Raw genomic sequence first — 23,269 nt, 5'->3', positions numbered from 1 at the left:
TTCTGAGTTAGTTCACATTCATGACAAACACTGCCTGGGCCTATTAGGAACCCAGGAAGTCTGCCTATATCAGGTCAGACTATTTGCACATCAAGCACAATGTGCCAGTTCTTATTGACAGAGGTTCTCCAGGAGGGAAGTGGTGAGAAATTGGATTCAGTTCGAATTTAAAGGTGGACTTGCCTAGTTTGCACTTTCCAAAGCAATAGGCAAACTGTAACACAGCCCTCCTTCGAATTTAGCATGTCTCTGAATTTTGCAATGCAGTTCTCCGGCCAAGTTATATCTACAAAAATGCATATAATAGAAGAAAGTGTTCATATAAATGCATATATTGATGAAAATAACATAAAACCCACATTATATTAGGGGAAATTGCATGCAAAAATGTGTACTAGGAGAAAACACGGATGAATGTTCAGGAGGAAGAAGAGGGGGAGAATAATAATAATAATAATAATAATAATAGATATATAAATGTAAAGAGCCAAACAGATTTGCCCATTCCTGCTCTACAGGGTCTTTCTTCCAGGATCGCCTTCTACCTAAGCCTGGTTTCTACCCAAATCATCCTTCACACTGTTGTTCTGTTCTCTCCTCTCGTCTTTAGATACAGAATTCATTTATAGAAACCGGAACGGCTCTGTGATACTGCACAATGTTGAAACAAACAACTCAACGGTGTTAATAGACAACAAAATAATTGTAAGTACCACATTTAATGGGCAGGTTTATTTCACAGTTGTCTGGTTTTCAGACCAATAAAATGGCTTTAGTTTAGTTCTTGTACCACCTTGAATAAGTAGTACACTTATTAAATATCTTGGCCTTGGCAGCAGCAGAAAATGCAAAACACAGATCTTTTAACATACCTAGAGCTCAGATTCCATACTTAGCTTGACAGACAGCTGCAGCATTTTGATATTTCTGTTTCTATCTGCTTAATGGTCTGTGTGCCATATGAGACACGTGATCCAAGCCTAGCTCAGTAATAATGCCAAGTTCCATTATGAAACATGCAGGCAATTTTATCTTATCTTCTTCTTAAGAGAAGCAAGCAAATGTATCATGGTCACATTCTTGGATTTCAAATTTATGCACATGCATTCAAATGAATTTATTTGTGATTTTTTTCTCTCTCTTTAGGTGTCCATGAAAGCTATTCGATATGAAGTTTCACCAGACAAAAAATACGGACTTTTTGCCTATGAAATTGCGCCGGTAAGTAGACAGACTGTGTTACAGACAAATAATTAACTGCATTTTCCTCCTTTGACATGATGGCCGTAGCTCCAGTCTACATTTTACCCAGATATTCCTACAGAAATGGTACACTTTGGTTGCTAAAGAAGTTTGGGCTTGTTCAAACATAATTTTAGACAATAAAAATATCAGCTCAGTTATATCTTAAAAATCAAATACTGCAAAATGGAGAGCAAGAGGGAATAGCTGGCAAAAGCTATGAAAAAAGGAGGGATGGAGTATTAGCTAAAACGACATTGCATTCTTCTTTCAAAGTGTGATATGCTCAATGCAGGGAGAGGCAACCTTTGACCCTTCAGATGTTGTCAGACATTGGACATGCTGGTTGCCACTGATGGGATTTGGCACATATCCCAGCAAGCGGTCACCGTTTAGAGTAAAGACAGGGAAATGGTCATTACTTACTGGCACACATTATGAATGTTAATTGATGGTTCCTCCATTTGACCAGTGTAGTGCTGCTGATTTTATCTGCGTGAATGAGCATAACAGCCAGTGCTGCAAAGGCCACAATTATATCTTTATATCTGCTGTGGAATTAGTTGGGCACATGAGAAGGGGCCTTGAGATCCCAGAAGCTGGATCTCCTTAAAGACCTGGGCTTCTTCCACTTTTGTTTCTGTACAACTTCCAACACTACACACAAAAAGGTCAGATGTTTCCTCTTCTTTTTAAATACTTGAAGGATTTTTTTTATATTTGAGATAAAAATTTGCATTTGCCAATATAGAGAGAGAGACCTGAGTACTGTCAGTATATATAACACAGCATGAATGGAAGTGTTTTTAAATGCAATGAAATCCTGTCTCGTAGTCAATGGGCTTAGAAAAGGGAAAGCAATACCTTTTAATAATTACACTGTTACACCAGGGACCTTTTCTCCTCTTCGCATCACTGGAATGTAGATACGGAAATGGAAGATTATAGTGTACTCCCGATTGTCAAATGAAAAGTTCTGAGAGAAGGCGTTCACTACAGAAAAACTTCATCATGAAAAGGTTGCGGCAGTTCTGGAAAAGCTATGGAAAGGGGCAACTGAAAAGGGAGGAGGAATCCACACACACCCCCATGAAGAAAAGTTACCATTTGGAGCTAGGAATAAGGTGTGCAAGGAGGGACTTGAAATAAAATTGCTCGTGAAATTATTCAGGATGTGAAGAGAGAGGTTTTTGCTGCAAAATACTGGAGCCTGGGATCATTCAGGGAATCTGAGTGTTGGAAGGTTATGGACAGACAAGATGAAATACTTCTTTATGAGAGCCGGCCCACCCATTTGGTAGCATGAAGCAGCTGCCTCAGGCAGTGTAAATGCAAGAAGAAGCTGCCCCACCACCGCCAGAGAAGCAAGCCAGGTCAGAGGGGTCAGCAGCTATGGCAGAGCAGCACAGCCTTCTACCTCACATTTTTGCCTCCAGTCTTCCCTGCGCCTAGGGGGTGGAGAGTGTCCAGGGGCAAAGCTCTGTGGAACAAGGACACCTGGTATCTGGACAGTTCACATGATTCCAGTAAGCTCCCAACTGCTATAGAGTCTGACTCTGAAAACACATTATAGGCCATCAATGCCAAGAAATCCCATAATAAGGCAAGAAAGCTGTAAGTCCAGCCAAGTGCATCAGGACCTGGACATCTGGTTAAATACACTACACGTAGCAGAAAATGGGTGATACTAAGCAGGTGAAGCTGCAATGGGCTTTTCTGTTTGTCTCAAGAAATCTGTATTTTCCCAAGTGGCTCACACTGCCATCTAGCAGATGCGAAGGGCATAAACCAAACTTCAGTAGACAGGGAGGTTGTTGGTCCTGCAGTTGTACAGACAAGTCTTTGCTGCAGTGATTTCCAGTCTCCCCCATTGTGAAATTTTCTATACAGTGGAACCTTGGGTTGTGAACATGATCCGTACAGGAGGCGTGTTCACAACCTGCCAACATTCACAACCCGCAGCACCGCGTCTGCGCATGCGTGGGTTGCGATTTGGTGCTTCTGTGCATGCGCAAAGCACGATTTAGTGTTTTTATGCATGCTCGAGCACTGAAACCCAGAAATAACCTGTTCCGGTACTTCTGGGTTCGGCATGGTGCGCAACCCGAAAACGCGTAACCTGAAACGTCTGTAACCCGAGGTACTGCTGTAATTTGCCTTCTAAACCTCCTTCCTAAATCACTCTATAAATTTAAACAGAAGGTAAAATGTCAATGTCTCTCACAGCTGAAATAACACATTAATTCTAATCCTTCTGTTCCCAGTGCTAGAGTTAAGGATGAACTATTAACGTTTATTGCTACTGGATTTGGTTCCTCAGATGTCCAAAGATTTCGGACATACAAATTGGGTCCAGATAACAATATTCTTCTGCCCATTGCCTCCCCCAACAACCTAAGTGACTTAGATTCAAGATGGGATTTTTTTTTTAATTAAACAAAAACACCTGGGCGTAGAGATGCTTGAAAGTGCCTGATAAAATATTTGGCAGTAGGGCTAAGTGAAATTCTGAGGGCCAAGGATAGGACTTTAGTCCTTTATCCATCCCTAAGAACAGCCAAAGCAAAATAAATTGTGAAAAATTGTGCTCAGCTTGTATAATTGATATGGGTTGCATAATTCATTTAGGTTTGAAGTTACTTGGTGTAAGCTTGTTATCCCCACCCTGTCCCATGTGAAATAAAAAAATGTTTTGCAGCTGGAATATGGCTATCTTTCTTTTGAGGAGATTTAACATTAGCACCAAAATAGCAAGAAATCAGCAGAGTAAACTTCTGGACAAATAAATCCTTACAAATTCTTTTCTTTTTTGGCACATTTTGTAGAAAAGCCAGACTACAGAATATAGCTGCAATGCCGTGCATTCTTACTCATGCATAAGTCCCTTTGAAGTCAGGGTGATCTGCTTCTAAGCAAACGTGCATAGAATGGATCTGTAGAATAACCTAAAAGGCCAGTATATTCCCTCACCTTATCACAGGTGCATTAGGCACGATGTTTTCTCTTACCTGCAGAACAAAAGAGACTTAAGTGGAGTTGCAGGTCTAGAAACTGGCAGCTCTACTGAATATCTAAAAAGTGGCAAAGCAATGTTAAACATGCATTTTTTAAAAAAGCAGGTGGAATTCTAAATTTTCAGGATTGTGTGATGATTCAGAATTTAGCAACAGGGGTATTAAGCAGAGCATCATTCCACCAGCACGTAAAAGAACTGCACTGGCTGCCAATATTCTTTAATTTAATTTATTTGTTATTACATTTATATCCCAGCTTTCCTCCAAAGGATACAAGCTGCCAGCATTTCCTTTTTTTTTTATCCCTACAACAACCCTCTAAGGTAGGTTAGGCTAAGAGACTGTGACTGTCTCAAAGGCACCCAGGATGAGCTTCATGACTGAGTGGAGATCAAATCTCCACTTGTTTCCCAAACCTTGGTTTCCCAAGACTTAATCCATACTAACCACTACATTGCACTGGTTACCATACCAAGGTTAAGCTTTTGTTACTATTGTACGACGTCCTGAACATCTTGAGCTCAGAATGCGGGTTAAACCACAGAGTCTAGGATTGCCGATCAGAAGGTTGGCAGTTCGAATCCCCGCGACGGGGTGAGCTCCCATTGCTCGGTCCTGCTCCTGCCAACCTAGCAGTTTGAAAGCACAAAGTGCAAGTAGATAAATAGGTACCGCTCTGGTGGGAAGGTAAATGGCGTTTCCATACGCTGCTCGGCCAATAAAGCGAGATGAGCACCGCAATCCCAGAGTCGGTCATGATTGGACCTAATGGTCAGGGGTCCCTTTACCTTTACCATACTACTTTAAGCAGTCACAAAGAATCCAGAGAGCTGTAGTTTGTTAAGGATACAGAGAGTTGTACGGAGATACCCTATTCCCCTCAGAGAGATACAATTCCCTGAGTTCCCAAGGAAGAAGGATTGATTGTTAAATTCCTCTGGGAATTTAGATGATAGATGATAGATAGATAGATAGATAGATAGATAGATAGATAGATGATAGATAGATAGATAGATAGATAGATAGATAGATAGATAGATATAGAAGTACATACCAGCTGGACAAAAGCAGCTGAGAAAGGGAATTTAGTGAAGGAGTGTGAAGTGAAGAGTTAAGAACCCTTCTTCTTCCTGTCACTTCTTTCATTTAAAACAGAAATCTTCCCACCCCTTCTACTGCTACAATTCCTTTTCAAATTTTTGGTACAGGGCCTGGGTTATCTATCCCATGCCTCCCATTTTACAACTTCTTAAGTCCTAAAAATCCATTCATAGGAGCTGTTTTGTGCACGATGCCCTTGTGCATTGCTAAGGATACCGAAGGCCTTAATCTGCCCATTAGTCGGGTGACGTTGCAATGGAGACTTCTAATATGATGTCGTTTAATGCTGGAGGGCTCCTGCTGTGACAGAGCCTTCTGTGCAGAGTCCATGATGAGCGCCTTTGCAATCTTACTTAACAGTGTGCATTAGCCAAAAAGATTATCCCACCTCTGAGTGAAAGTAGGCAGCGTCTTTGAAATGAATGTTTTGGAGCTGTTGGTTTTTCCATTCCCCCCCCCCCCCCCAAAAAAAAGTAGTTTTAATAAGCCTAGTTCTCTGCTGGCATATGCAAGCGAAGCCTCTCCCTCAGATCTCATTTTTCAAAAATGTCTCTGATAATATTAAAAGATTCATGTAAGAGGAAAGGAATGGAAACTAGGTGAGAGCAGCTTAGAATAGGCTGCCTTTGGTGCAGACAGTTGTTGCCTTCTGAGTCACAGAGACCAGGAAGAAGAAAAAGAAAAGCAGAGGTGGTATCTTTTCATTTATTTATATTTATTTCAAAAATGTATATTCCACCTGTCAGGGCAAAACCTTCCCAAAGTGTCTTATACCAGCGCCATCACCCTCGATGCATCAGATACAGCAGCAGAGGCGTTCCTGTTAGGGCAAATAGGGTGCAGTTTCACCAATCCCTTGTGAATTACGTATTTTAGGGCTAGGGGGGGGGTGGTCTGTGTTGAGCTTTATAGTTTTATCTGCTAGTTTGTAGGTGGGACTGTTGTTTTGTGTGTTGCCAGTGTGGTGTAGTGGTTAAGAGCGGTAGTCTCGTAATCTGGGGAACTGGGTTCGCGTCTCCGCTCCTCCACATGCAGCTGCTGGGTGACCTTGGGCCAGTCACACTTCTCTGAAGTCTCTCAGCCCCACTCACCTCACTGAGTGTTTGTTGTGGGGGAGGAAGGGAAAGGGGAATGTTAGCTGCTTTGAGACTCCTTAAGGGGAGTGAAAGGCGGGATATCAAATCCAAACTCTTCTTCTTCTTCTTCTGCTTGCATGCCGCTAATGTTTTCTGTCACTGTTATGGGGGAAGGCTGTTGTTTTGGTTTTGTTTTCCCAATGTGCCGTATGGAATATCGATGTGTCATATAAGTACACACACAGAGGAGAGGGCTACCAGTGGCGACTAGCCAAGATGCTTAAGCTCTTCCTCCACAGTTGGAGGCAGTGAGTGCTTCCGAATACCAGTTGCTGGAAGCCACAGGAGGGGAGAGTGGCTCCTGTGTTCGAATCCTGCTTGTGGCTTTCCTATAGGCATCTGGTTGGCCTCTGTGAGAACAGGATGCTGGACTTTATGGGCCATCAGCCTGATCCACCAGGCTCCTTTTATGTTCTGTATTTGTGCCTATTTTTTCAATGGAAGTCGCTTGGAGACCCTTTGGGTGACAAGCGGCCAGTAAGTTTAATAAGTAACAAACAAACAACGTTGGTCTCCCCTGAGTCAGCCCCCCCCCCCATCTGCCTTCCTGCCTTACTTACAACTAGTCTAAGGGACTGGTGGCCCTGCCAGTGTGGTGTAGTGGTTAAGAGCGGTAGTCACGTAATCTGGGTAACCGGGTTCGCGTCTCCGCTCCTCCACATGCAGCTGCTGGGTGACCTTGGGCCAGTCACAGTCTCTCAGCCCCACTCACCTCACAGAGTGTTCGTTGTGGGGGAGGAAGGGAAAGGAGAATGTTAGCCGCTTTGAGACTCCTTAAAGGGAGTGAAAGGCGGGATATCAAATCCAAACTCTTCTTCTTCTTCTGCCTGTCAGCTTCTCCCTCAATAGTCTCAGTGTTTCCCTTGTAGAACTCCACAGCAGGAGGCAGATGGGGAGAAAATTAGAATGCTATGTGATCTGATGGTGAATTTGGGGTGACCCAATGCAAAAATCCTGAGGATCCATGGGCTTTTATTTCCCCACTCCCAGGCAGCCTGCTTTATCTCTTGTTGTTGTTGTCGTTTAGTCGTGTCCGACTCTTCGTGACCCCATGGACCAGAGCACGCCAGGCACTCCTGTCTTCCACTGCCTCCCGCAGTTTGGTCAGACTCATGTTTGTAGCTTCGAGAACACTGTCCAACCATCTCGTCCTCTGTCGTCCCCTTCTCCTTGTGCCCTCCATCTTTCCCAACATCTTTTCCAGGGAGTCTTCTCTTCTCATGAGGTGGCCAAAGTACTGGAGCCTCAGCTACAGGATCTGTCCTTCCAGTGAGCACTCAGGGCTGATTTCCTTCAGACTGGAGAGGTTTGATCTTCTTGCAGTCCATGGGACTCTCAAGAGTCTCCTCCAGCACCATAATTCAAAAGCATAAATTCTTCAGTGATCAGCCTTTTTTATGGTCCAGCTCTCACTTCCATACATCACTACTGGGAAAACCATAGCTTTAACTATACGGACCTTTGTTGGCAAGGTGATGTCTCTGCTTTTTAAGATGCTGTCTAGGTTTGCCATCGTCTTTCTCCCAAGGAGCAGGCGTCTTTTAATTTCGTGACTGCTGTCACCATCTGCAGTGATCATGGAGCCCAAGAAAATAAACTCTCTCACTGCCTCCATTTCTTCCCCTTCTATTTGCCAGGAGGTGCTGGGCCCAGTGGCCATGATCTTCATTTTATTGATGTTGAGCTTCAGACCATATTTTGCGTTCTCCTCTTTCACCCTCATTAAAAGGTTCTTTAATTCCTCCTCACTTTCTGCCATCAAGGTTGTGTCATCTGCATATCTGAGGTTGTTGATATTTCTTCCAGCAATCTTAATTCCGGCTTGGGATTCATCCAGCCCAGCCTTTCGCATGATGAATTCTGCATATAAGTTAAATAAGCAGGGAGACAATATACAGCCTTGTTGTACTCCTTTCCCAATTTTGAACCTGGAGCAGGAACCGGCAAGCCACTCCAGTATCCCTGCCAAGAAAATTCCGTGGACAAAGACAACAGGCATATAAAAGTTGTCTGCTTTTAGAATAGCTAAAAAGGGTGATCGACACACATTTATTTTTTTTCAATCAAACCTGAGGGAGAACTTCTCAAGTAGGTTGGCATCAAGCAGTGCCATTCTTTCCCATATTTTTGTGAGAGACAGACAAATGCTGGGTTTATAAAGATGAAACTGCCGGTATGTGGGTTTTGATTGAGGGCCACCTCATCATCTCAGTGGGATATAGAAGCCCAAGTATAATTCTTCAAGTCGGTTTCTCTTTGGCTGCTTTGACAGACAGGCATGGATTTATATATATATATAAAATTCATTCACTATCTTTCATTTAAAGTGCCCCAATCTTTAGGACATGCAGGAACCAGCCAGGAATTAATTGGTAACTAAAGTGATGAGGTGGTGCAAATCTACCTGGAATCACCTGCTTTGATGTGGAAGCTTTTCCCCTTATCTCAAATGGTTGCCTACTCACAGGTGTTTTGTTTTGTTTTGTTTAAAGGGCATCCTTTTCATGCTCAGAGATTTTACACCTGTCAGTTCCTGAAAATGATTTAAGTTCTACCTGATCATTTTAATTTTTGCAGTTTTTTAAAAAATAAATCTTTTAAATATTCTTTACACGTTAGTGGTTATTTTTGTAGGTGATTTAATAGATGAATCAGTTAAGATTTGGGTTGACTAAAAGAGGCTTTGTTTAATTTTGCAAGAGGGTTTAAAAACATTTTTTTAAATGAAGGTGTTTATGAGAATGGCAGGTGGCAAGCCCCATTTTTTTTTAAAAAAGGAATGCCCTTTCTGAGATGATACTTCCTGTCACACACATGCATACAACTACTGATTTGTTCATTTGCTAATTTAATTGGTTGATGGAACCAATTAAATAATAATAAATAAACAAATAAACAAAACCAAGCACTAAGTAGCAAGAGCTCTGATTATTTTATTTGGGGAACTGACTTGTGGGTGGAGTGGATTTTCTCCCTTGATTCTCTCCCATAATATCTTCCCTGTTTCTCTGCATCACGTTATCCCATATCACTTTCGTTGTCTTCCCGCTTGGTAAAGCCACTTGATGCCCCCGAAGCTGATGCTGCAATAAAACAATTACTGTTTGGTGCCTTAGGACTCTTTCATTGCATTTCTCCCACATCTGCATTCATATTTAACGCTCGTAGTCCCCTTCTATCTGAATGGAATCCTATTTCTTAAAGAAATGAATATTTTGAAGAAGGAAAGGTGAAGATTCCTATCCTTCAGGTGTCGGTTTTTGGAGTGATAAATATTGCTCTAACTTAGCTCCATTGTTGCTGTCGTCATTTCCATTTATATTCCTCCCTCCCAAAGGAGCCCCAAGCAGCAAACCACTTCAATAACAGTATCATTAAAAGCATTCCAAAAACTGCTTAAAACAATCGCATTCTCTCAGGCAAGGATTTTAAGGTTTCCAGGAACACTGCATTTCAGCCAGCAAATGTCTGGGCGAAAAGGAATGTTTCTAAATTCCTCTTGAAAGTCAGTAATGAGGATGACACATGCACCCATCATTGTGCGCTAGAAGAAAGTTTGAAAGAAGTAATGTTCTACCCGTCTCCTGTTTTGGCTGTCGATTCAGGCAAGTAGGTAATGGGAATGTGAAGTGCTTAGAATTTAATCCAACAGCATTGTCTTTTGTGGAGACTTGGCAGCTCGTTTTAGAGTAAGAGCGCAGTCAATTCCTGCACTATTCAAAGCCATTCCCGGATTTTTGGCACTCTCTATTACAAAGATGGATTCTCCAGAGACAGTGTTACAGTGTTTCCTGAACTAAGACTTCTGTGTCTTGCTGGGCACGCGCAACCCACCTAATTGTGATAAGTTGCATGACTGCAGCACCTCTTGCCAAAGGACTCTCCAATGTTTGTGTACAGTAAGAAGGGTTTGTTTTGTTTTGAACCAGGTTTTGTGCCTAGACTTCTAACTGGATAATTTATAGATTGCAGATTGAATTTTAAACTGTCTGGGCAAACAGAGACCTTCTAACGCCGTGTACAAAGATCCACGGACTTGTTGAGTGGATAGATCTTAATAACTTGTAAGCACTGTATAGTGCTGTGCAAGGCCTTATGGTAATCTAAATTAACCACTGCAGTTTGTGTAATTGGTAATAAAAGGAACACCAGAAACTAAATGAAGGGGAAAGTGGCTTTGCTGAGTGACAACAGTGAGATATTAAACAGAGAATACTTAATTGCTTTTATTATGAATGGCTAAAGCTGTAATGGTGTGACAGAGATAAAGAATTGCCCAGATCTTCCATAAAGCTATTTGTTCTTTGTTTCTAATTTAGCAGTCCATTATGGTGGTGTTAGCTAGCTAAAGTACAATTGAATAACTTAAGAAATTCAAGATTTCTGCGGGAACATACATAATGCACTGAGACTTTTAGGGCTGCTACAATAGAAGTTATCTGTTTTCTGGTTAATGCGATGTGACTGCATATTGCTGAAAAACATGGAGGAAATTAATCGTTGCTGTAATTAGAACCAGCCCAATTATTGGCTGGGGAAGGATTGATTTAGGAACTACGGCTAAGCTATGCCACACCCTGCGATTAAATTACAGTTCCTTGCTTAAGTGACGAGATGTAAAGCATCTATGCCTTTAATCACTGTGTAGAAGGTGCTGCTTGCCTTTGAAAGGTGAGGAACGATACATCAACATCACCTTATTTTATTGTTCTATGTTTTAAAACAGGTAGCTTTGGAGCAATATTCTGTTCAGTTCTCAGTATATTGGCACTGTCAGGGAATGGGGGAAACCCTTTCTACTGCAAATCACTTCGCGGTCTAGCAGTAGTTCCTGATCTACCTTCTGGCTGAATTTTTCTGTTTAGATTGGATAATATGTGTGATCAAAAGCTGCAATCTATAGCCAATGGGCAATGCAGATATTCATCTCTAATTATTCATCTCTTATATCCAGCTTGCTTTTACCACTGTTAAACACTGAGTTCTTGTCCTTTACTATGATCACTTATGCATTAGGCTAACAAATAACAGCTAGTTTAGCTCTGTTGTGAGAGAGCTCAGCCTTCAAAAGCAGGCCACATCTTTGCATTAGCTATTTTGCTTGACTTGTGTCTAGACATTCTTTGCCCATCTCAGAGTAAAGCAAATTCTCTTTTCTGCCTTCCTCAAGGGCAAACATGCATTGCCCCCGTACTTCGCTTTGTTTGCTTAGCAACAGCTGACCCTAAATATTCAAAACATGCTGCTTTATTGGGGCAGTGGCTTATTGTTTTATTGTAGTTTTGCTTAACATTGCATTGCTATGGCATTGTAGTTTCTCTGTTTCATTGTTTGCTATATACAGTGGTACCTCGCAAGATTAATGCCTCTCAAGACGAAAAACTCGCAAGACGAAAGAGTTTTTCGTTTTCTGAGTTGCTTCGCAAGACGGATTTCCCTATGGGCTTGCTTCGCAAGACGAAAACGTCTTGTGCCTTTTTTTTAAAAGCGCCAATGCATTCCTATGGGAAACCGTCAATACACAGAATTCGCAGAACGAATTAATTTCGTCTTGCGAGGCACCACTGTATACATATTTTATTTGTTATTTTGCAAACCACACAGAGACTGACTTGAGTATTAAGCAGTATATAAATATATGAAGTAAGTAAATTAACAATATGAAAATCTACCAGCCCTGGATGGAGTTCATACATACAGTGGTACCTCGGGTTACGATCTTAATTCATTCTGGAGGTCCGTTATTAACCTGAAACGGTTCTTAACCTGAGGTGCGCTTTCGCTCATGGAGCCTCCCGCTGCGCCGCCAGTGCGCAATTTCCGTTCCCATCCTGGGGCAAAGTTCTCAAATCAAGGTGCTACTTCCAGGTTAGCAGAGTTCGTAATCTGAGGTACCCCTGTATTCCTATAAGGAAAACCTCTGGCCTTTTAGGAATAGCCCATTTAAACGTTTTCTTCATTTCATTATACATAACCTATTTGTTTTATCAGACAATGCCTTCTAAAGGCATTGTCTGATAATAATAATAAAAAAAAAAAAAGCTTGACAACTTTGGAGTAAAATCCTAAAAAAAAAATCAACAATTTCAGGCGGCCCTCACACATATTCACTTCATCAAATCTGGCCCTCTTTGAAAAACGTTTGGGCACCCCTGATCTAGATCACCCGTACTTGCAAGCACAGTGTGGCCCCTGAGGACTCCCACCCATGACTCAAGTGGGTGCCATCAGTTGTCTGAAGTGGGCCAGAGCATTCAGCCAATGTACTGTACATGAAGTGAAGCAGCAGGCACGGCAAACTCTGTTAAGGACCCTTAAGGTGTTGTTGCTTTCTTTGCAGCTGCCCTAATTTATTCGAAGAAAAAAGAAAAGGAGTACTAAAAAAGAAAGAAAGCGCTTCACCTTTTAGTCACTCTGTCACTGCCAATACTTTGACTCCAGTGGAGCTAACTTGGTGCTGTGAGGGACAGGTGGCCGAGCAGCAAAAAAAGAAAGCTTTTGTAATTGCTTGGCATGTCAGCTCTGTGCTCGGGAACATTGGCACCAGTTGGCAGATTGGATTAAAGTCCTCCTACGGGTTGGCTTGGGTATGCTTAATACCTGCACTCCAGATTGCCTCTACAAACATTAAAAAGTGCAAACTAAACCCCAGTACAAGGGATGGTGTTGGAGTGGCCACTTATGTGTTGCCAGAAAAAAGCAAAAAAGCAAAGACTTCACCACAAAAGGAGACAAAAGATTATGCACATTTGCATTTGAAAAGTGATGGTGATGATACTTATTACTGCACCGGCAGGGCCTAGGGCAAGTTACAGCCATTTAAAACTCAGTATTAAAAGAAGTTAAAACCCATAACAGTCCCAGTGATAGGATAGGTCCTAAAAATGCAAAGCTCTGGTATCAAAAGCCAGGACAAAGAGGAGTGTCTTCAGCATCAGTTGGAAGCTGTGCAGTGATGGTGCCAGACACATCTCTGTGGGGAAGGAGTTCCATGGCTTAGGGGCTGCCACTAAGAAGGCCCTCTCCCAGGCCGCCACCACTACTGAACCTCTTAGGGCAGCAGAACTACCAGCCCCACCCCCACCCTTAATAACAGCCAAAAGGTTCTGTAGGGAAGAAGGCAGTCTCTTGGATATTTGGGGTTTAATACATTATTTAGAAATAATCACTTTAAATAGAAATACAATTCGTCTTACGATGGTGGAGAAGGCTGAGGTCAGGTGACATTTCTGCTCCTCAGTCTGCTGTCCAGGTGCTGACTATGAATCACAGAACTGTAGAGTTGGAAGGGATCCTGAGGCTCACCTGGGCCAATCCCCTGCAATGCAGGAATATGCAGTTGTTCCTTACGAGGATCTAACCTGCAACCTTGGCATTACAGTGGTACCTCGAGTTACATACGCTTCTGGTTACAGACTCCGCTAACCCAGAAATAGTACCTTGGGTTAAGAACTTTGCTTCAGGATGAGAACAGAAATTCTGCTCTGGCGGCGCGGCAGCAGCAGGAGGCCCCATTAGCTAAAGTGGTGCTTCAGGTTAAGAACAGTTTCAGGTTAAGAACAGACCTCCAGAACGAATTAAGTACTTAACCCGAGGTACCACTGTATCAGCACCATGCTCTAACCAACTGAGCTATCACTGTGTGGCAGACAACTGGTCACACAATGATCTGGTCATACAACTTCAAGGCCCCTGAAAGCTCCCTTCTGATGGCTTATTCATCTTAAACCAGACTTAGCCCTCCAGATAGAGAACATAGTCCAATAGAGGGCAATCTTCTTGAAGAACTGGCGTGGCTAGCATGCAGCTCCCTTCATCACTTGATTAGCCAATGCTTCAGCTCTGTTCACTCCAAAACATTTTCTCCGAAAGTGAAGGGGGATCTCACCTGCTGGCTTCACTTGTGCTTGGTCAATGTTAGGTGTGAGCAAAGCTTTACATGTCTAGAACTGTATGCGCATAGGTTCTTTGCTGTGAAAGGATCTCTGGACCATTAAGGTCCCCCAACTGTGCATACAGGGAGCACATCCACATGCTGTTAGATGACTGCAGAGCTCAGTTTGTGCTTGCCAGTATCCCACTGCTTCCTTCCTTCCACATCTGTAGGCGAGAGCACAGCAAGTATGACCCAAGCTGAATATGTGACCCATCTTTGTTGAAAGGTGTTTCATTAGTTTGAACCCTGGGTGGTGGGAAAGTTTTGGCTGTGTTGATTAATCTTCAGTTGATTTGTGGGTGATGAGTGTGCATCTCTCCAAGCACATCTAGGTTTATGGTTCTGGGGAACCTCAACATTCATTCTAGGACTGCCTTGCCATGGGTGTCCCAAGACTTCATAGCTTTAATGGCAGCCATAGACTTGCCCACACTTTGGGTCTGAGCAGGAAGATGGTGATTTGAGAATGGGGGATTTTTTCTTGGTTCATTTTTTGTGGTCAGAACATTCCCTGGTGAGATTTAAAACTCACAGTGGCCACTTCCTTCCAAAGGAGTAGTGGACTTATCTGGAAAGATTGATTCTCAGAGTTGTCTAGGAGTTTGCAGTAGACATGTTCCTGATAAAGCCCTTGATTCTCTGTGGGATACTGAGATTATTGTAGGCATTGACACAACAGTTCCCAACTACTCTTTTCCACTGTATGGAGCCTGGTTTAACCCAGCTCCTTAGTTTACCCAGAATCTGGGGTGACAAAGCAATTAGGAATTAGACAAAAGAGATTGCACATCCCTGATGGCTGGCCTGTGTCAGAAGAAAGACAGAGGACTGTAGTCCGACCAATTCTCCTGGACCTCTTGGTGGCTTTTGACACCACCAACCATTGTATCCCTTAGTAATGGTGTGTGTGTATGGCAGTCTAAATACACGAGCAGAGATTTTTTTTTTTAAAAAAAAAAACACCTCTGCAATGTCGTTGTGCAGAAAATACTTCTCAGATATTGCTAGAAATACATGCATTTCTACAGTTTTAGGGGCAGAAATAGATTCGTGTGAAATATCTGCCACCAACGCTATAGAAAAACCTATTAATGATGACAGGTGGCAAGGGATCTCCACACAGTCTGTCATCATCAAGAGGAGACGCTAAGGCTGTATAAACTGCCAAAATGGCTTACTTGAAGGTCGTTTGTGCTGTTATGTGCCACAAAAATAGCTCAGCAATTGGGGGGAGGGACTGTAGCAGCCTATGGTCAGTATGACAAGATGTGTTTCTATTTGTATTATAGTAGTTATATCCAAATTTGTGTATACTTCTCTCTATCATATGTGTGTGTGTATATATATAATACACATAAATTAGCAAATGTTAGGAAATTTCCTCTTTTTTGGTGATGAATTAGGTGCCCACCCTAAATAACAACTTATATAATTGTAAAATGCTACTTTATTTATTGATTGGTTTTACCTTGTGGGCTTATAGCCGAATAAAGTTCTGAATCTGAATCTGAATCAACTTATATAAAAGAGGGAGGGAGTCAGTTGCCTTCAGAAAAGCAGCCATTTCATATGCACCCATCCAGGGTACTCAAAAACTTAAAAACACAGGAGAGTCACTATTTAATCTCCAGAGAGATGATGCCAAGTGAAAGTCATCAGACAGGGCATTCCATAGTGGTATGTACATAGATTGCCATGCTCTTACAGTTGCTTCAGCTGATCTTTAGTTTTCAGGTGAATGAGACACAGAGTTGGACCCCCCTCCAACACAATGGAAGAAATGAGGCATAATGGTCAGACGTGTGATAGAATTCCAGGAGGAGGTGGCTCAATACAGAGTTCTGAAGTTCTTTATTCCTGATCCTGACTTCCATCCTCCCTGGTCTCATCAAATTTATCCATTTGTTTGTTTGTTTGTTTCCTTTGCATACCACCACCCCAGCAAGCAAGTTCTGCATGTGGTTGACAGAGACATAAAAGATACAAGCCACAACAAAATGCTAAAACCACAAATCTTTCTATCTAGCTATATATACACATGTGTTTTATGCTGATTCTACGTCGTGCGGGGTGTGTGAGAGTGTGCATGCATGCATGTGTGCCCGGCAAGACATAAAATCAGCATAAAATGCACAGCTGGTAAAACATTTTAAACCAGCAAGGGAGAGCTTGGTGCAAAAACTGAGGCACCTGATGGGTTGTAGTGACAAGAAGGACAAGGAGGTCTTCACCTGGAGCCTTAAAGACCATAGTGTGGAAACCAGATGATCCTCCCTGGGATTGCATAGATCAGGCACTACCACCCTCCCTGGCAACCATCTGCCACAATTAATTGGGGGAACTTGGAGAAGGCCACCCCAAGTAAATATTGGGGTCCAGGCAGCTACGTATAGGAGAGAAAGAGCCTTCTGGTAGCATGTCCCCAAGTTGCTTAGAGAACCTTCAGAAGGAAGAGCAGAATATTGGTGGCGATAATGATAGTAGTAGTAGTAATATCAGTAGTAGTAAATAATGATGTACAGTGGTGCCTCGCAAGACGAAAAGAATCTGTTCCACGAGTCTCTTCGTCTAGCGGTTTTTTCGTCTTGCGAAGCAACCCGATTAGCGGATTAGCGCTATTAGCGGTTTAGCGGCTATTAGCGGCTATTAAAGGCTTAAGGGATTAGCTGCTAAAAGGCTATTAGCAGCTTAGTGCCTTAGATAAAGGGGGTGGGGAGCAAAAAAAAAACCCCAGGAATCGCAAGACATTTTCGTCTTGCGAAGCAAGCCCATAGGAAATTCGTTTTGCGAAGCACCTCCAAAACGGAAAACCCTTTCGTCTAGCGGGTTTTCCGTCTTGCGAGGCATTCGTCTTGCGGGGCACCACTGTAAAGGCTTTTACAAATGGAGGAAAACTGTATCTCCACATTGCAAGCCTGTATATGTTAATGGCCTGCTTTTGCACTGATTCCAGAAAGGTAAAGAAGCCAATTCAGACATAGATTGGTTCCGATTCATTACAGAATGTCATGACCAGGCAGCACTGAGAGTTTTTCATTTGACAATTAGCCCTATCAGCCTCGAAAAGATTTAAAACCAGAGGGAAAAAAATAACATCTGTTATTCGGCAGTGAAAATGAACTCCTCTAGTGACAGGCTGGCTGAGTGATTGATGGATGATGCAGGACAAGAGGAACAAGGACTGAGTTGCTCTGTGGGGGCTTCATTTTAGAGGTGGTGCCCCGCGATGTGCTGAAGCAACGAAAGAGAAACCATCTAATATCCAGTTAAGTGTGAGCAACCTGGGCCAAGGACAGTTAAGGCTCCAATAGTATGCACACTTACCTAGCAATAAGCTGTTCTGAAAAGATGTGTATAGGAGTGCATTACCGATATCATTCAGTTTTAAGGAGATTTAAGGCCTAGGCTGCAGATGGGCAGGGTACAACAACAACAACAACAACAACAACAACAACAACAACAACAACTTGCCACTGCCTCTGAGGTTGCTCCCAGGCCATTCCAAGTCTCATAACTTTCAGACGCCTGATGCTCATCATCATCATTATTTATTAAATTTGTAAAGGTAAAGGTAAAGGTACCCCTGCCCGTACGGGCCAGTCTTGACAGACTCTAGGGTTGTGCGCCCATCTCACTCAAAGAGGCCAAGGGCCAGCGCTGTCCGAAGACACTTCCGGGTCACGTGGCCAGCGTGACATTGCTGCTCTGGCGAGCCAGAGCAGCACACGGAAACGCCGTTTACCTTCCCGCTAGTAAGCGGTCCCTATTTATCTACTTGCACCCGAGAGTGCTTTCGAACTGCTAGGTTGGCAGGCGCTGGGACCGAACAGCGGGAGCGCACCCCGCCGCAGGGATTTGAACTGCCGACCTTTCGATCGGCAAGCCCTAGGCACTGAGGCTTTAACCCACAGCGCCACCTGCGTCCCTTAAAATTTGTATCCCACCCTATACCCACAGGTTTACCATCCAGGTATCTTGAGTGCCTTTATGATCCTTCCAAGTGGTAAGGGGAATTCTTCCATGCATCAGCTGCTGATGTGCACTAAAATGTTGCCTTCATGGGCTCATTGTACGGAGACCCACAAGTTAGCCACAGCTGGTGAAGTGGAACAGGTTGAATTGAATTTTGGGTCTTCCCTTCAGTTGAAGAGGTTCGGCTGTAAATTAGGGATGGGGGATTTGTGACCTCCCCCTAGATGTTTTTGGACTCCAGCTCCCTTCGTCGCTGACCACTGACCCTGCTGCCTCCCCTGATGGGAGTTGAAATCCAACAGCATCTGGTAGACCTCAGATTCCCCATCCCTGGTTTAAATCCTTCAGCCATTAAACCCTGTGGGTGGCTTTTGGCAAGTTGCAATCACCCAAACCTTTTTCATAGAGGTTTTTGTGAGGATAAAATTAGGTTGCCTAAGGTCCTTAGGCAAGGACAGGTACAAATGCAAAGAGAAATATTACTGTATTTTCGCTCTATAAGATGCACCAGACCATAAAACGCACCTAGTTTTTGGAGGAGGGAAACAAGAAAAAAAATATATTCTGAATCTCAGAATCCAGAACAACAAGAGGGATCGTTGTGCAGCGAAAGCAGCAATCCCTCTTGCTGTTCTGGCTTCTGGGATAGCTACGCAGCCTGCATTCGCTCCATAAGATGCAGACACATTTCCCCTTACTTTTTAGGAGGGAAAAAGTAAGTCTTATAGAGCAAAAAATATGGTATATCTGTACATCACAATTTTGTTTATACATCAGAAGGGATTGTTCTTCTCTAAATGATGGCTTTGAAAGAGGAGATGTGGACAGATTTGGTTTGGATTGCCCAGTTAGGCCTACATATAACTGACTCATTTTGAGCACCGCAGTTTAGATGGCTCAGTAATGTTGCTAATGACTATTGAAAACGCATCATGGCAATTAGAAGCAGAAGTATTTCATTACCAAAGGCTCTGACACTAGTGCACACCACAAATACGTTTTAGCATGTTCTACAGAGAAGTTGTTTACAGGGAAGCAATTAGCTCCCTGTTGTTCCAAATCCAATTGAATGTGCACTCTCAGGACAGGCTGGGGAATGAGAAGGAAGGTGAAATGAAACTAGCTTTTCATCCTGGCTCAGGGATTGGGAGGCAGACCACAGCCACTTAGGTCTGTATTTGTTAATGTAAGGACTCTGGCCTCTGGGACTAGCAGCGCAGAGAGTACCCTTGGCCAAAATTATTTTACTGGGCCATTTTTGAGGGGAAGCAACCTTTAACTGCAGAACTGTCAGCCCTGAGTCAAAGGCAGGCAAAGTCTATTAAAAATTGTTCCCCAAGCATCTTTTTGCTTTGCCCTCTTGGATTTTAAAGTGTTATAAACCTTGCAGAAGCAACACTATTACATTCACTACAAACTAAGCACAGCATATTGAGATACAGGTATTCTAACACTACAAATATCCAACTAAGTGATAAAATCAGTAAGTAGAGAAGGAAACCATATAAATCAAACATTTTTTAATTCTGCCTTCCAACTTACAAATTTGTAATTTAAGACATTGCTGTTCAAACCATTGCTATTTTTCTTGTTCCCAATGTGTCATGTATAGAATTCTATCAGCTACAATCATGTGCCAAAGATAGTTGATGACCCTCACAGTCCCTTCCAACTCTACAATTCTATGATTCTGAGGTCTTTAAGACACCATGTTGGTAATCCATGATATACCGTATTTTTCGCTCTATAGGACGCACTTTTTCCCCTCCAAAAATGAAGGGGAAATGTGTGTGCGTCCTATGGAGCGAATGCAGGCTCCACCGCGACGCGCCGGTCCTGGAAGCCGGAGGAGGAACAGAAGGGTCTCCTTCTGTTCCTTCTCCAGCTTCGCTGAAGGGCGCTGCGCCTTCTCCCTCTCTGCGCAGCACCTTTCCTGTGAAGGAGGGGCGCTGCACAGAGAGAGAGAAGGCGCAGTGCCCCTTCAGCGACGCGTCTGTCCTGGCTTCTGCTTTAGCCCTGCGCAGCCTCTTTGGGCAGGGGGAGCCTTCATCCCGCTGCCCTGAAGAGGCTTGGCGCGGTTACCCAGAAGCCAGAACAGCCACACGGTATCCCAGAAGCCAGTTCCCTCTTGCTGTTCTGGCTTCTGGGGTTCAGAATATTTTTTTCTTGTTTTCCGCCTCCCAAAACTAGGTGTGCCCTATGGTCCGGTGCGCCCTATGGTGCGAAAAATACGGTATGCAACTAATTCTGTATGGCCTAGAGTTACAAGCCAGGAAGTGAAGCCCGGTGGGAAGTCTGCTTGGAGCAACAATGTCTATTAGAGGACATTTAGCAATGAATGCATTCGCTTTGCATGCAAAAAGTTCAGTCCCCAACATCTTCAGGTGAGCCTGGGGAAGAAGTAGACGTCTGCGTGACTCTCCTTTAACTGCCATGGCTTCCATCAAGGAAGATGGTGAAAATTCTCCTCTACACAAAACTACAGTTCTTAAGATACCCCAGGAGAGGAAATGACCAGGACTATTATAACCTTTTGATCTTTAAGTGAACAGCAATATTGAAAATGTAACACATGCTCTAATATCAAACCCACAACAGATTTGGTTGTTGGTAATCTAAAAATGTTTGTAGATGTTTTTAATGTTTGTAGATGTTCTTAATTGTTTTTAAATGGTTTAGGTTATGTTTTGTTCAGTTTTTAATTGTATTGCTTTTACTCTGTTGTTCTTTGCTGCCTGGGCTCCCTTGGGAGGAAGGATGAGAGAGAAACAAAAGCAGCAGCAACAACAACAACAGAGAGAGGGGTTCTTTTAAAGTATTAAGCCTCTTAGAAGGACCTGCCTTCCATCTGAATAACTCAGTAAGAGTGAGCAACCTGGTTGTCATTGCTGGTTTACACTTCTCTCACCACCCCCAGCTTCCTTTAATTTTTATTTCATCCTTGCAGGACTCCCAGAATTCAGTTCCTGGGGTCAAGAGTTTTTGCTTTTTTGACTTGCTGTAAGTTGGTAGCCCTGATAATAAACAGTGAGATCAAGCCTCCAGTTCAGAAGCAAGGCTTAAGCCAATAAACTCTCACATCACAGCTGGAAAAGGGCACCATGACTTTCTCTCCTGTGCTAGCAGATGTAATGCCTGGGCATATTTACAGTGGGATAGAACAGAGTGATGGGCTGTTTGCCTGTCATAGCTGTGCACCCTGCCTCTGCCGGACCAAGGTGTCCTCATTAAAGCTTGTTCCAAATTTAGCTGTTGCTGGGAGCATGTGCCCCTAGCATAATCAAAGGCCCTGTATCCACAGCGATGACAGTGAGCATCTGGAGTGATAGGACTCGCCAAACGTTCTAATAAGGTGTGAGGTGGAAAGAATACACAGCCGCGCTAGGTGAATTAATTCTCTCTCCCTCTCTATGACAGAACGAAATTGGTTTTTGTATCTCCCCCCCCCCCCACACTTTGCAAATGCAATTAAGCACAAAACAAATACCAGGTATTTCCTCATCCTAGAGCTGTAGCGATAACAGAATCTTGACACTTTACATTACTAATCCCCTTTTTTTCTCTCACTTTAATTTCATTCCGCAGACGTATCAGCATTCGTATACAGCTTTTTATGTCCTCCGAAAACTGCCTGATGGGTAAGTGATATGATGTGGTACCTGGGGTTTCTGCAGATTAGAAGAGCTGCTGGGAAGCGAACCGTCGTAAGCAATGTGGGCTTGTGTCCCGGTGCTTTAACCATTCAACATTGGCAGAGCATATAATGGAATAAGGGCCTTTCCTTGAAAAGGGAACACAGTGAATCTCAGCGCTGAACGGCATGATCCAATAGTGAGCAGCAAAGTGTTGCACTGATGTCGGCTCCACCCACGTCCCCTCCTTCATCCTTCATTTTAGAATACAGTGGTACCTCGGGTTACATACGCTTCAGGTTACACACTCCGCTAACCCAGAAATAGTGCTTCAGGTTAAGAACTTTGCTTCAGGACAAGAACAGAAATTGGGCTCCGGAGGCGCGGCAGCAGCAGGAGGCCCCATTAGCTAAAGTGGTGCTTCAGGTTAAGAACAATTTCAGGCTAAGAACAAACCTCCGGAATGAATTAAGTACTTAACCTGAGGTACCACTGTAGTGAGAGAAACCTGCTGACTCAGACCAAAGGTCCATCTACTCCAATACCCTGCCTCCTGTTGGAAGCCCACATTCAGGACCCAAGCACAATAACTCTCTCCTCTTATTCCCGAGCAACTGTATTCAGTGCCTCTAATTTCAGCGGTTGCATATAGCCATTGTGACTAACTGTTGTGGGTAGCCTTATCCTCCATGAATTTGTCTTACTCTTCCAAAGCTATCCAAGCTAAAGACTATGATCACATATTTTGGAAGCAAGTTCCACAAACTCATTATGTGCTTTGTGAAGAAACGCTTCCTTTTGGCTGTTCTGAAGTTTTGGAACAAGCGTCTTCTTCATGTTGCAGCATTCAAGTGGTGTAAAAGGAGGATTCACATCCTTTTGAACTTAATGTCCAGTTGTTTGTTGGGCCTGACCTTCTGCATTTCCTCTCTGCACATGCCTGCTTTGCTAAGAGTGTTTCTCACGATGCAGTTACACAATTCCACTAGCTGACGTGTTGCCACAGAATAACATCTTAGTTGAAACGCCACCTCGTGCATTGGTTACTGACCTGTTTTTGATTTGCACAGGGACTGTAACAACAGGATCACATAGTAATATGATTTGGGTCTGGTGCAGCTAGTGGAAAGAGATTTCTTTCTGAAAACAGATGTCCAGAGGCTTATCACACCCCAAAAAAGCCCTTCAAAATGGTATTAATTTAGAACAATTAGCTTGCAGCGTGGACACACACTG

General features: G+C 43.2%; 1 protein-coding gene across 6 annotated transcripts in view; it reads left to right on the top strand.

Annotated features, from left to right (window-relative positions):
• DPP6 (dipeptidyl peptidase like 6) overlaps window positions 1-23,269 on the top strand; it is a 486,229-nt gene that overhangs the window by 359,187 nt on the left and 103,773 nt on the right. For all 6 annotated transcript variants that reach the window (XM_083406243.1, XM_083406245.1, XM_083406242.1 and 3 more), the window contains exons 4-6: window positions 611-705; window positions 1,147-1,221; window positions 21,987-22,039. In XM_083406243.1, the coding sequence (XP_083262369.1) occupies window positions 611-705; window positions 1,147-1,221; window positions 21,987-22,039 (223 nt within the window). The remainder of the gene's footprint in view (window positions 1-610; window positions 706-1,146; window positions 1,222-21,986; window positions 22,040-23,269) is intronic.

This window comes from Podarcis tiliguerta (genome assembly GCF_965153285.1).
Source record: "Podarcis tiliguerta genome assembly, chromosome: 12".
In the NCBI taxonomy this organism is placed as follows: Eukaryota; Metazoa; Chordata; class Lepidosauria; order Squamata; family Lacertidae; genus Podarcis; species Podarcis tiliguerta.
The sequence above is the reverse complement of the archived record's forward strand: the minus strand, read 5'-3'. Positions and strand labels throughout refer to the sequence as shown.